The 13,410-nt window shown below is 40.3% G+C and overlaps 1 protein-coding gene across 1 annotated transcript; it reads right to left on the reverse strand.

Annotated features, from left to right (window-relative positions):
• Positions 1–2,741: 2,741 nt before the first annotated feature.
• On the reverse strand, positions 2,742–6,619 carry BMP15 (bone morphogenetic protein 15; the record flags this gene model as incomplete). Its single annotated transcript, XM_080651939.1, has 2 exons — positions 2,742–4,812; positions 6,292–6,619. 2 exons carry the CDS (start codon positions 6,617–6,619, stop codon positions 3,953–3,955), a joined length of 1,188 nt encoding a protein of 395 aa, XP_080508065.1. The 3' UTR covers positions 2,742–3,952.
• Between the last annotated feature and the right edge of the window lie 6,791 nt (positions 6,620–13,410).

The raw sequence follows: 13,410 nt of genomic DNA on the forward strand, positions 1-13,410 counted from the left end.
AAGATGAAAAAAATAAATTGCATTTCTTCCAAATTAAAAACTTTTGTGCTTCAAAGGACACCATCCGGAAAGTTAAAAGGCAGCCCACAGAATCAGGGAAAATATTTGCAAATTATATATCTGATAAAGGGACTAACATCCAGAATCTATAAAAAAACTTTAACAAATCAACAATAAGAGACAACCCAATTAAGAACTGGTGAATGATTTGAATAGCTATTTATCTAAAGAAGATGTGTGAATTGCAAATTAGCACATGAAAAGGTGTTCAACATCATTAGTTGTTAGTCTTCAGTTATTTGGGAAATGCAACCAAAACCACAATGAAACATCACCTCACCTCCACTAATATGATTAAAATAAAAAAGAGACAACAAAAAGTGTTGGTGAGGATGTGGAAAAATTGGAATCCTCACTCACATTCCTGGATTGCAATATGGTGCAGCCACTTTGGAAAACAATTTAGCAGCTTCTCAAAATGTTAAACATAGTTCCCATATGATTTAGCACCATTACTCCTAGGTATAGAAATAAGATGGAAAAAAAAGAAAATATAGTTCACATAAAAACTTTCACATGAACATTCATGACAACATTATTCATAATAGCCAAAAAGTAGAAACAACTCAAAGGCCCATCAAGTGATGAATGGATAAATAAAATGTGGCATATTCTACAAATGAATTTTATTTAGCAATAAAAGGAATGAACAACAAAGATGAACCTTGAAAGCATTATGCTAATTTGAAGAAGACAGTCACAAAAAGCCAAATATCATATGATTCAACTTATATAAATAAATATTCATAACCATAGAAAAAGAAAGTAGATTTGAGGTTGCCAGGGACTGGGGCTGCTATGAGGAAATGGAAATTAAATGCTAATGAGCATAGGATTTCTTTTATGGTAAAACTGAGTGTAGTGATTTTTGCACAACTATGCGAATACACTAAAAATCACTGAATTGAACACCTAAAATTGTGGCTTTTATGGTATGCAAATTAGATCTCAATAAATCAATTATTTTTAAAAATGGGGGTAATACCTTCTGCTTCATAGTGCTATTGGGAAAATTAACTGAAGAGTTGTGAAACCTTTTGTTACCAAATTAGGCATCCAAGTATTTGGTGGAACTGAAAAAATTTTACCTGCTTTCCAACTTTGCTCAGAATTAGATGTAATATACTACCACAGTAAATGCGACAAACAGAGCTCCAGGGTCAGAAGCAACTTTAAATGCCTGCTCCTTTTGTGCCCATACATTGAATAAAGTTCTGGCCCATTCACTAAAAGAGCTAGGACAAGGTGGACTTTGCTCTCTGCTTTTCCTTTTTAGACCAAATAATCATTTCTCCCCACCCACAGATTCTTCAACTCCTGTGCTGGCAGACAGATTCTTATCCACACAACCTCCTCCACTAGCAAGCATAGCTCCTTCCTCCCAGAAGAAGATTTGAGGTATAGATCTCTTACTTCAGACTTGAGAAGAAGTGCTGAGCTGAAAGCAATATTTCAAAAGAAAAGAGAATTTATAACATCATCCACAACTGACCCTATTCTGCCAGTGTTTTCGTTGGATATTCTGACAACTCAAGGCTTACTGGATAATGGGGCCAATTAACTTTGAGCTCTACATAAATAAAGTTTCAGATGTATTTAGGACTCACAAGCCTTGGAGACCATGATTTTCTGAAAATCCCTAAGAACATCGAGATGCTGAACTCAGAATCTGGTCCTGTGACAAAAGTCTGTCTTCAGGCCCATTATGTACTTGTGCCTACCACAGGTAGGCTGGGGAAATGGCTAGACTAGAAGCTCACATTTACTCTCCCATGTCAACTTGCCACATATATGATTGCACAAACTGCCTTACTTAAGAACACAGCTGTCAACATTCTATTATAATTTGAATCGTGATTTTGAAATGGGGCAAAAATTAATGTTACTTTATATACAAAATATATCTTATATTACATTTATTCCAATAGAAAACTAATTGAAATATTCCATGTCAGGAAGAGTACGTCCCTCATACATCCAAAAAACTGTCACTGTTCTATGTTTATATCCATCAAGGACATACTATGTGCCAGGCTCCACTAATATAGAAATGGGTAAAACATAGATGAAATTCTCAAAAGGAGCTCCATCTTTTGGCAAAAAAAGTTACACCGTAGTGTTTTAAAGGAAAGAAAATAGTGCTATGTGAGCACAGGGTACAGGACACCTGCCTGAATGTGGGATGTCATGGGGGAAGGAGATTTAGAGAAATGTCTGAACTGATTCCCAAAGATACTGTATGGAAGGTAGATGGACGAAAGGATGTTATGGAACAGCTCCTCAGGTAAAAGAGTAAAATGTGTGTATTTATAAACATTCAGTCTAGCTGGAACCAATTATTGAGATTAGAGTCATGAGATGAGTTAATTTACAATGGATAGGTAAGAAAGAAGGATTTATATTTGGCAAATACATGCACCCATCCTAAATCAGTCCCATCCCACTGAGACTGGTCATAAGACTAGGCAAGAAACAGTTGGACAGGGAAAAGGCCTTATTAGGCTTCTTCAAAGGGGCCCCTTGGGGAACCAGGGCTGCCTTAAGAGAGCATAACTTCAGAGGAGCCTCCAGCCCCACCCTTGGGGATTCGAGTTCAGCTTCTGGTCATAGCTAAAGGAAATAAATTCCTTCTGCCCACTCTCCCCCAATCCCCAAAACATTCAAGAGTCTCTTTAACAACAAAATGATTTATTTGTAACAGCCCAGTTCCCATCACTTCAATACAGCACAGGAGTTGAAAAGAGTTATACTGCAAGCATCCTGCAGTCCAAGGTAGAGCTCCATGCCTCCCAAGGCAGCAAGCCCATCTCCCCCAGAGACCCATGCCCAGAGCCAAACTGAACTTGCACAAACAGGCAAGCATAGAATGAAGTCAGACCTCAACATGATGCATCCTTCCCCGACAGACCTTTAATCTTCCTAACTGCAGTCTCTACCCCCACAACTAGGCCAACTCCTAGCCTCTGAGACACCAGAGGGCTTTCTATGTGGAGTAATTAACAGGGGTTTAAGTGTTACATAAAGACAATAACCTGTGAAATCTAGTCTTCCATAGAAAGGTTAAAATGACTCCCCTACACATAATCCTAATGAGAAATGACAGTTCTTTCCCTCTTTCTCTTCACCGTAGATGTGGGTGGTTTTGAAATGATTTTGTCTCAGACAGCTCCATATTTCCCTAGTGGTCTTATTGAAGGCTGTTCTCCTCACCCAAGGACAGGAAGGAAACTCAGATACTTTTCCCAGGTCCAGAGGCTGAGAGGAAAAGCTCTGATAATGTAGGAAAAGCCCTTCCTCTGTTTCCCTTAAAGGATTTTTTGTGGAGGTTATTGCCTACAAGTTTTCTAATATATCTGGGAAAAGTTAGTTTAGATTTAGATGGCAATCCAAGCATAGAGGCAGGTAGTCTTTCTGATTAGTTACTAGTTTCTAGAATATAGGAGGCAAGGAAGCAGAGTATAAAAAAATCTGTTTGCTTTCTTCACCCCAAATCTTCTAGAGAGCCTCAGAAGATGTACCACTAGGAAGATTCCACCTTTCCCAGGTCTTGATGGGACAATGCCTAAAATTGTATCCATAATGGACTCGTGACCTTTTTAACAAAGTCACCACGAAAAGACAAGAAAATAGAGGACATATCCAAAGGCACATCTTACTCAAGCATTAAGGGCTCTGACTAGTGGTCAAAACATACTGATGTTTGGTATCAGAACTGTTTTTATAAAGTGAGATCATAAACAGGGAAGGAGACTTAAGTAACAACACTTAAGGCAAGGAATACAACCCATAGATTAGCTAGAGGATCACTGAAGCTTTAACATGGACATTTGTATCTTTATTTTAAACCCTACTCCAATTTCTTGGGAAACCCGAGCTACCTGTACCTGTGCTATTACCTGCATGTGCAGGCCTGGGCAATCATATCCTCATACTCCTTGTACAAGATATTCCCATTAGCCTCAACCATAAGGATGCTAATGGGAACATACTTATAAGGGACACACGAGGGCTGAGGGACACTCTGGTTCACCAGCTCATTGACAAGGTTCTGGATGATGGCGTGATTGGGAGAATTGAGACCATAGCGTAGTACCCGAGGGCAGGCACCCTTACAGTAGTTTGGGGTATAGAGATTGGGAGCAATGATCCAGTGATCCCAGCCCAGCTGGTGGAAACTGACTTGGAAATGGTGGAGGGAACACTGGTTACTTTCAGGCCTATCATGTTCCTGGGAGGGGCCAGGAATCTTAGATGCAATACTGCCTGCTTGCCGTGCCCTACGCAAGAGAAGAGAAGAGTCCCTTTCCATAAATTCCTCCAGGCCTCTGGGTAGAAGTTTGGCCTTCTGAACACTTTTATGAGTGTCATTGAAATAGAGTAACAAGAAGGCAGTGTCCAAGGATGAAGTGCCATGCCACAGGAGCTCCTGACCCTCACTACCTTTTTGCTGCTGACACATGAAGCACAGTCGTAGGATCCGGTGCCTCTTGTGATTCCAGAGTCTTTGCTGAACGTGTTGTGTGACATCCATCTCTGTCCAAGCTTCAGATAGTAGGGAAGGTTTTGAGGAACCTCTTCCCGAGGAAGGAAGGCAGTTGGTTGGGCTTTTCTGGACCCAGGGTTCCACATGGCAGGAGAGGTGGAAGCCAGCTAAGTGGAGTTGATGGCGGTAAACCACAGTGGCTCTGACTAGTTGGTAGGCTACCTGGTTTGGCCTCAAAGGAAAGTCCAGGGTCTGTATGTGCCGGGGGCCTGCATAAATAAGAGGAAACAAGAACAGGCGGTTAGATTCTTACCCCTGAGCCTGAAACTCCTTCACAAACCTCAGTACACATAGACAGCTGTAAGCAGCCCTAAAATTAACTCAAGATCACAATAATAGCTATTGTTTATTGAGGATTAGCTCTTTAACCTACAATAGCCTTATGAGCTAGTTATTATCCCCATTTTACAAAGAAATTAAGACTCAGAGAAGTCTACGCCAGAGGATATACAGCCAGTGTGTGGTACAATAAAAATTTGAGCCCAAGTCACACCCAGCTCTACCAATTACTAGCTGTGTTACATTGAGTAAGTTACTCTAAGTCTCAGTTTCTTCACCTATAAAATGGGTATGTTAATAGTACTTACATCATAGGATAGTGGTATTAAGGAAGATCATGTTTGTATTTTACCCAATGCCTGGCACCTGGTAAGCTAACAGTAAAGATTAGCTAGGGGATGTTGGTTGTTTTCCTTGGAGGAGGGAGTGTAAATCCTGTCTGTTGTCATCTTTGAGACTAGCAAAGGCCTAAGTTTGATATAACAATGTTCCAAAGGTTTCCTTGAAGTTGATGACTATCAGCTTTCCCTAGAGAGCCCTGTACTTCAGGAACCCACTTCTGTCCTGGAACAGTGTCTAATGAAGATGTTTAAAACAGAATTAAGCATAATGAGAACAAAGACAATTCCAAAATATATTTGTTACCAAAATCCCAATGTGGCAACATGATCTAAATAAACACACACACACACACACACACACACACACACACACACACACACCTGCTTGGTAAACACGGATATTGGGGTACAGCATTTAAACACTTGCGAAGTTATGAACATACTTTAGAATCAAAAAGACTTGAGCTCAAATCCTGCCCCTGCCACCCACTGTCCTTGTGACCTTTGCAAGTTAACCTCTCTGTGCTTTAGTTTTTCTTATCTTTAACAATTAGGCTAATTGCTCTATGACAGCTAGTGATAGTAGCTGTCATTAAGGATTAAGTACAATTGATATTCACTCAGCCAGTATACAGCTTGTTTCTGTCCTTTCTGAGGCTTTGTAAATGTCCCCAATTCAGCATTGTATACTCTTTGCCTTATTTTAAGAATAAAACATATAAACAGCCCTCCACAAGAATGTATATGGGCATTTCTCAATTACAGTTTTCAGTGATATAACAAGCAGTACGAGTTTTTTTTTGGTAAGATAGAAGTTGACACATCACTCAATTGCCCTGGGGCCTCGGAGATATTCCTCAGGTAGGCCCAAGGCAATTCATTCTTAAATTGGGTCTCTAAATGATAGCAGGATTGGAGCCAGCTTTCCCCAAGTTTGCCATTCTTTGAAAACCAATCCTGAGAAAACAACCTCCCTACCAGGCAATGAAACCTGACAGTAAACTCAGATCCTTGACACTCTTCCCCAAGATTTCTCTCCCTCCAGGATAGTATGGAATTATAACTCACCTTTGAGGGGCTTTGCTACATTGGCCAAGGGCCTCACCAGCCTCACCATGGTGGCCCCAATGGTGCGGTTCTCCCTCGGGTGCCCATGCGCATCAGCTGAGCGCTGGTACAACTCCAGCATGTACCGCATGGGATGCTCTAGGACCTGTGGCTTCCTCTGCTGCTTGCCAGGGGCTTCTTTTAGCAGCTCCTGAATCAGGGGCAAGGTAGGGGCTTCAGCAAGGGGGCCAGTAGAGTGCTGTCCTACCGTTCCCATTTGGACTCTGTGTTCTGTGAAAAGCACCAGTCCCCAGAGAAGAAGAATTCTAAAGCTGCTGAGGAGGACCATCTTGAAAGGCTTGGTGTTCAACAATGTGTTCCAGCCCAAGCCCAAAGGATATCACTCTGTCTCTTTCCTGTCACAGAGGTAATTGCATCCTGGCTCCACAACCACAAAGGAGAGGGCAAGAAAAAAATGAAAGGCAGGTAGGCCCTATGTTGCTTCTTCTGGGAGGATCTTCTGGACCAAATGAGGTCTCCTAACTTGGCCTCTTTGCATCAAAACAAATATAAACAGCAGGTGGGACAAGGCAGCATGCCCCTCCTGCTCTCCAGGGCTGGTAACAAGATAGCACTTATTTGGAGGCTGAGGTAATTTAAAAGGAAAAGTCCATTCCAGGACCTGCTCCCTTACCTTATCCACTAGGATGAAAAAAAAGCAGTACTAGCTAGTTCTGCTTCACAGCTTTAAAGGAAGTCTCTTAATCAGTCCTTAAAGGGCCAGAGGACTCCTGCTACCACCCTATTTCCATGCAGTACTGTCTCTAGTGCAGCATTTCCCAAAATGTGGTCTGCTGATGACTTGTAGTGAAACTATCTTCTGTGATTGGTAAGAATGCAGACTTCTGGGTCCCCAGAAATCTGAATCTGAACAAATGTTCCAAGAAGTTCTTGGGAACAGTAAATATGGAAACCAGTGTGTGAGTGTGGCTGGTAGAGCTTGAAGAAGATGCCTTAACAGTGGTTCTCAATCTTGGCTATACATCAGAATCACCTGGGAAGCTTTAACTACCAGGGATGCCTGGGTACCATCTCCAGATATTCTGATGTAGTGGATCTGGGTGTTACCAGAGCATCACGATTTTTTAAAGTTCTGCAGCTGATTTTAATGTGCAGCCCTGTTTGAGTGCCCGACTTAGAATTTTCTGGTTTACCATGGAAGGTGTTGAGATCCTAAATGTGCTTCATCAGAGAAGGCTGGAGCGATGGAAGATAAATCTGTGGAAGTTGGCTGGGAGCTTACCTAGCTTAGATGGTTAATGGGAAGCAGCAGGACTGAGTCAGTTTAGTTAAGGCTGCCCAAACCAGGATTCTGCAGAAAAATGATAGGTGGAGTTCTGGTTCTGTCCAAGGAGAAGCAGTTTGTTGGGGTTCTAAGGAGAAGGTGGGGCAGGAGGTCAAGCCATGGCTCTAGGAGATGATGCAGCAGGCCTGAATGGTAGGAAGCCTTTACCTCATACCCAAAATATCTATGGATGGGCATCACTATGGTGAAACAGGCATGGATATTGTAATCACACTACACTCCCCACAATGTGCTAGTTCTGGCCTCATGAGCTGCGGAGAGGCAGCCAAGAAGCCTCTCTGTCCTTTACCTTATCTACTAGGATGAAAAAAAGCAGCACTAGCTACTTCTGCCTCACACCTCTCCTCCCTCTTCTCTTACCCCCTCTTTGAATTGTGATGATCTCTTATTAGCTGTAATTTAACTTCTCCAAAGCAAATCTCTTCATTTCCCTGAGCCTCACTCTCCTCACCTGCAAAATGGAGATAACATGTTTTATCTCACAGGTTGTTATGAGGATACAAAGAAATAATCTATGTTCATTGCACAAATCTAATTAGACACAGGATGGATATCACACAACATGTTGGCTACATGCTCAAAATTATTTGTTCCCTTTCCTTAGTTTTTCTAACATGGCCTTGGTCCCTGGCATGTACACATGCTTTACAAAACAAAAGTCCTGGGATTATGGATCTTTTAGGTCTGGACTCAAATCCCAATTTAAAAAAACCCATTAGCTGGGTGACTTTAAGCAAAGTTTCTCCCAGTGTGAGTTTTTTTTCATCTGAACTGTTAGTTCCTTTAGAAAGTTGTGAGAATATTGCATGCACTTGGATTGTATACAATAATATACAAGTAAGGGATCCAAACAGATGATTCACAGTAGGCAAAACCTGATTGGCAAAAACAATGTAATGGAAACCAGGAAAATGCAATTTAGAATCACACAAGATACAATACCACACCCATTGAATTGGCAGCATATTAAAAGGGTGATGCTATTAAGTTCAGGTGAAGATATAGAACACACGGAACTCTCTTACACTGCAGTTGGGGAAGTGACATGATACAATCACTTTAAAGAGCAATCTGCATTATCTCTAGTAAGGTTGAAGATGTATAATTCAGCCATACCAATGCTAGAGCAGTAGCTTTTAGAAATTTCTGTCTGTGGCTCACAGCAATAAATACATTTTACATTGCAACCCAATACAAGCATAAGCACACACACTCACACATATGTACTTGAAGTAAACATTTTCTGAAGCAATATTTATCCTTACGACATATTGGGAGGGGTAATATATCATGATGGGTAAGAACACGGCTCTGAAGCCAGAATCCTGTTTAAATTCAGATCCACCATTTATTAGATTGATCTTGGGCAAGTTATTCAACTTCTCTGTGCCTCAGTTTTCTCATTTGTAAAATGGAAACCATAGCTTCTCTCTGCTTCAATTTTCTAACATGTAAATGGGATTAACCAAAAGATTTACCTCAGTGTTTTTGTAAGGATTAAATTTGTTGATACACATAAGGCATTTAAAGGGGTGCCTGGCACAAAGTAAATTCTAGACACAGGTTAATTGTTACTACATTTGATGCAAGTTGCGCTCACCAGAAAGCTTGGCTTTCACTGTTGTGCTAGTTCTGGCCTCATGAGCTGCAGAGAGGCAGCCAACAACCTCTCTGTCCCCTTGGTCTACACGGCTCCTCCCTCCTCTCTTACCCGCTTCTCTGCTGCCCCAACATTCTCTTTGGCCCTTGACCTCTGTCTGTTACCAATTTAAACTTCCTATTTTTCTATTCATAGCTAAATAAAAGAACAAGTTGTCAGGACAACTATCAAAGGGTCTATATAAGAGTTTTGGGTACAGTTTTCTTTGATGTTTCAGTGGTATTGGATTGGGATTACATCTGTCAAGAACATTTTTCTGCCATCTCTTAGTAATGCGATTTTGACATAGGATCAAAAGAAGTAAAAAGAAACAACATATTACACTGGAAAGAGCGTGAGTTGGTTTTGAATTCCTGGTTCTGCCTGTTACTGGTTGTTGCTTAACCTCTCTGCTTCTCAGCTTTCTTAACTGTAAATAGGGGATATTCTTTACTTTCCAAGGTTGTGGTGAGATTTAAATGAGATAATGTATATAAAGTACATGACACATAGATAAATGGTAAAATTTATCATTAATAGCCTATGATTTAAAAGTATATATAAGTGTATCTGACCGAAGGAAATATCTGGTCAACATTCATCTAAAGTTTAGCTGAATTTTTATTCCATCCCTTTATACCCTGAGGAGACACAACTGATTGAATAGGTCAGCTTTCTTATTTTCAGAAAAAGATACCTAAAACAACCCCATTCTTACCACTAGAATTTAAAGAAGCCAATATGATTATTTCCTTGAAATGCCCTCTGGTGGGCCCAAAGTATGATACTGCCCCATACCCCCAGAGGAGGGCACCAACTTTCATTTTAGCCTTATGGTTACAGGTGTGGGGTGAGGTAGAGGGGCAGGTTATAGGTGAGTGGAACAGGGTCAACTAAAGGATATTTACCAACCCTTACTGCTTTAGAAAAGCCAGTATGTGGCAAACAACTAATTGTATAAATTGGACACTGTAGGAGGTGATTATTGACATGACAAAAGGGGTTCTTGAAACAACAAAATGGGTCACCACAAGTTGCTTTGAGCAGCAGGTACCCTTAAAATGTGGTGTGGGTTAACTTTTGAAATTCTAATGTGTTGGGCATACTGGTAAAGCGCATGAAATTTATAAAAGAGTGAACTTTCATCTAGTTTTGGGGAGGATAGCTATTTTATAAAGTAGACATGTATAAAGGATTCCTTCTTTTACATTATTATAATTCACATTTTCTTGCAATTGTATTCATTCAACAAACAGCTAATTAAACACCTTCTTGTGTTAGAAATTAAGGGTCTAGGGCAGGGGTGGGCAAACTTTTTGACTCGAGGGCCACAATGGGTTCTTAAACTGGACTGGAGGGCCGGAACAAAAGCATGGATGGAGTGTTTGTGTAAACTAATATAAATTCAAAATAAAGGAGCGGAGGGGAGAGCAAGAGAACCGGATAGAACAGCCGGATCCGGCCTGCGGGCCGTAGTTTGCCCAAGGCTGGTCTAGGGCTATAGCTAGACTGTGTGGGTTCAAATTCCAGCTCTACCACTTAACTAGCTTGGTAATTTTGGGCAACTGACTTGATGTTTCTGTGCCTCAGTCTCCTCATCTAATAAGAATAATAATAACATTATTTTAGAGGACTGTTGTGAGGATTAAATGTATTAATGTACATAATAAGCATACAGTGTTCTAGACACTATATTAAACCCTGAGACTACAGAAATTAATATGACAAGTCCTCTATCTTCAGCACTCCCAGGCACTATACTAAGCACTGAAGTAGGTTGGTAGATACCAAGATAAAAGTTTCTATTTCAAGGAGATAACAACTTTCATAGTGACATAAAAGATAGGAACCATTTCCCCAAAGCCATGGCATTTTCTCTGATTACTGTTCTGAGTTCTTGAAAATGGGCCTATTTTCTAGATATGTTGTTTACAAAATCATTTTCTATAAAACAAAGATTATAGGGAGGGGTGGGTAAAAAAAGGGGAAGGGTTTAGATGTACAAATTGCCAGTTATGAAAGCAGTCATGGGGATGTAAAGTACAGCATAAGGAATATTGTCAATAATATTGTAATAACTAAGTATAGTGTCAGGAGGGTACTAGACTTATTAGTATGGTCACTTTGTAAGTTATATAAATGTCTAATCACTATGTTGTACACCTGAAACAAATATAATACTAGTATTGTATGTCAACTGTATTTGAAAAATAAAAATATTATAAAAAACAGATTATGGTGTATTTTTGGAAATATTAATTTGATACTAGACTACATCCTTTTATATTCTATTGTATCTCATTTTATCTTCATATCAACTCTGTGAGTTAAGTATTGTTATTCTCATTTAAAGATAAGGAAATTTAAGATAGGAAAAGGAAACTTGCCCAAGGTTGTACAGCTCTCAAATGATGGAGTCCACTGGGATTTGGTCCCCAAGTCAGGTTGATCTTAGAGACCCTCTCTTTATACTTTATACATTGCTATGTAACTACCAATAAGCATTTATCCCCTTAACAAGACTCAGTTACTCCATAAGGTAATCTCACAGAGATTCTGGAAAACAACACTAAAATATAAGTTCTGTGAAATCAATGATCATGTCCATCTTATTTATTATAGGTATTCTATAAGTATTTGTTGAACAAATGGTTGCAATAGGAGCTTATTATTCTTGCCAAAATCTAAGCTTATGGGCAGACTTTTGTTGGACTCTTGTTGTAATGTGTCCTCAGAGAAGGCTCTCCTGAGTTTTGAGGTAGAAATGAAACAATCACTTCTCCCTCCCTGTGCATTCAACTACTTTTTCAAAAAAGTCATTATTGCCTGTCTTAATAAGTCCTTGTGACTCTCACCATTCCTACTGATGCCAGAGGCCCCAGTAAAAGAAGCACCACCTTTTCCATGCATGGGCTGCAAGAATCACTGCTCACAGCATTTGGTGTCCAGCCTTCCTTGTCTGAAGATCAGGAAAGGTCTTCTTTACTTACAGTACATTCAGGTCTAGACTCCTGGGTAGCCAAATTAACCTTGGGGCATGGACCCTGAATTAAAACACTTATCAAGCCTCAATGGTGTGCCACATATTGTGGGTGTATGATAGTGGAACACAGTTCAGCAAGGAAAACATTTGCAAAGGTCCCAAGGATGCAAAAGATCTATATAGCTAGAGTGCAGAGAAGAGACTGCAGGAAAGAGTTTCAGGTAATAATGGTATGTAGGAGCCAGAATATGCATGGCTTTGAAGGGGCTGCTGCTAGCCTTTGTGCATCTTTAAAAAAATATTTTTATTGATTTCAGAGAGGAAGATAGAAGGAGAAAGAGATAGAAACATCAATGATGAGAGAGAATCATTGATTGGCTGCCTCCTGCACGCCGCACACTGGGGATCCAGCCTACAACCTGGGCATGTGCCCTGACCAGGAATTGAACTATGACCTACTGGTTTATAGGTCGACCCTCAACCACTGAGCAACACTGGCTGGGCTGTGCATCTTTTTGACAATTAAAACAAGAGTGCACAAACAACAACAACAACAAAAAACACACAAGAGTGCACAAATTAGAAAGAGATAACCCTTCTTAGTAGACACAGCTCTATGCTGGATTTCAGCCCTCACATGCCCCTTTGACAGGAACCTTTGTGTAGTGCACTAAATGCACAGCCATTTATAATTATCCTATTTGTAAGGATTTTGGCCTTCTCTGTGCTTTAGCCACACTGGCCTTCTGGTTATCTTTCAGTTTTTCCAACAAACTGTAGTACCTTTGTCTCAGGGTCTTTACATACACTATCTACTATGCCTGGAATACTCTCTTCCCCTCCCATTCCCCAGAGTATGTCCACTTAGCCTTTATATCTCAGCTAAAGTATTGCTTCCTTGAGGATGCCATCCCTGAGTCCTTAGATCTAAAGAGTATTTGAGGGAGATCTGCAATGATGATGACACTTGAATTGGATACTTAGTTATAAGTAGGATTTTAATGGATAGACAAAAGAAGGTATGTCATTCTGGAACCAGAATATTTTAAATATTGCCCTCAAAATTGTAAGAAGGATGGATTGAAGAGATCTTGAAAGGTTCTGCAAAGAAGGACCTAAAGAACAGTGTCATTCCTACTGTGGGACACTTAG

This window comes from Plecotus auritus (assembly GCF_963455305.1).
Source record: "Plecotus auritus genome assembly, chromosome: X".
Lineage (NCBI taxonomy): Eukaryota > Metazoa > Chordata > Mammalia > Chiroptera > Vespertilionidae > Plecotus > Plecotus auritus.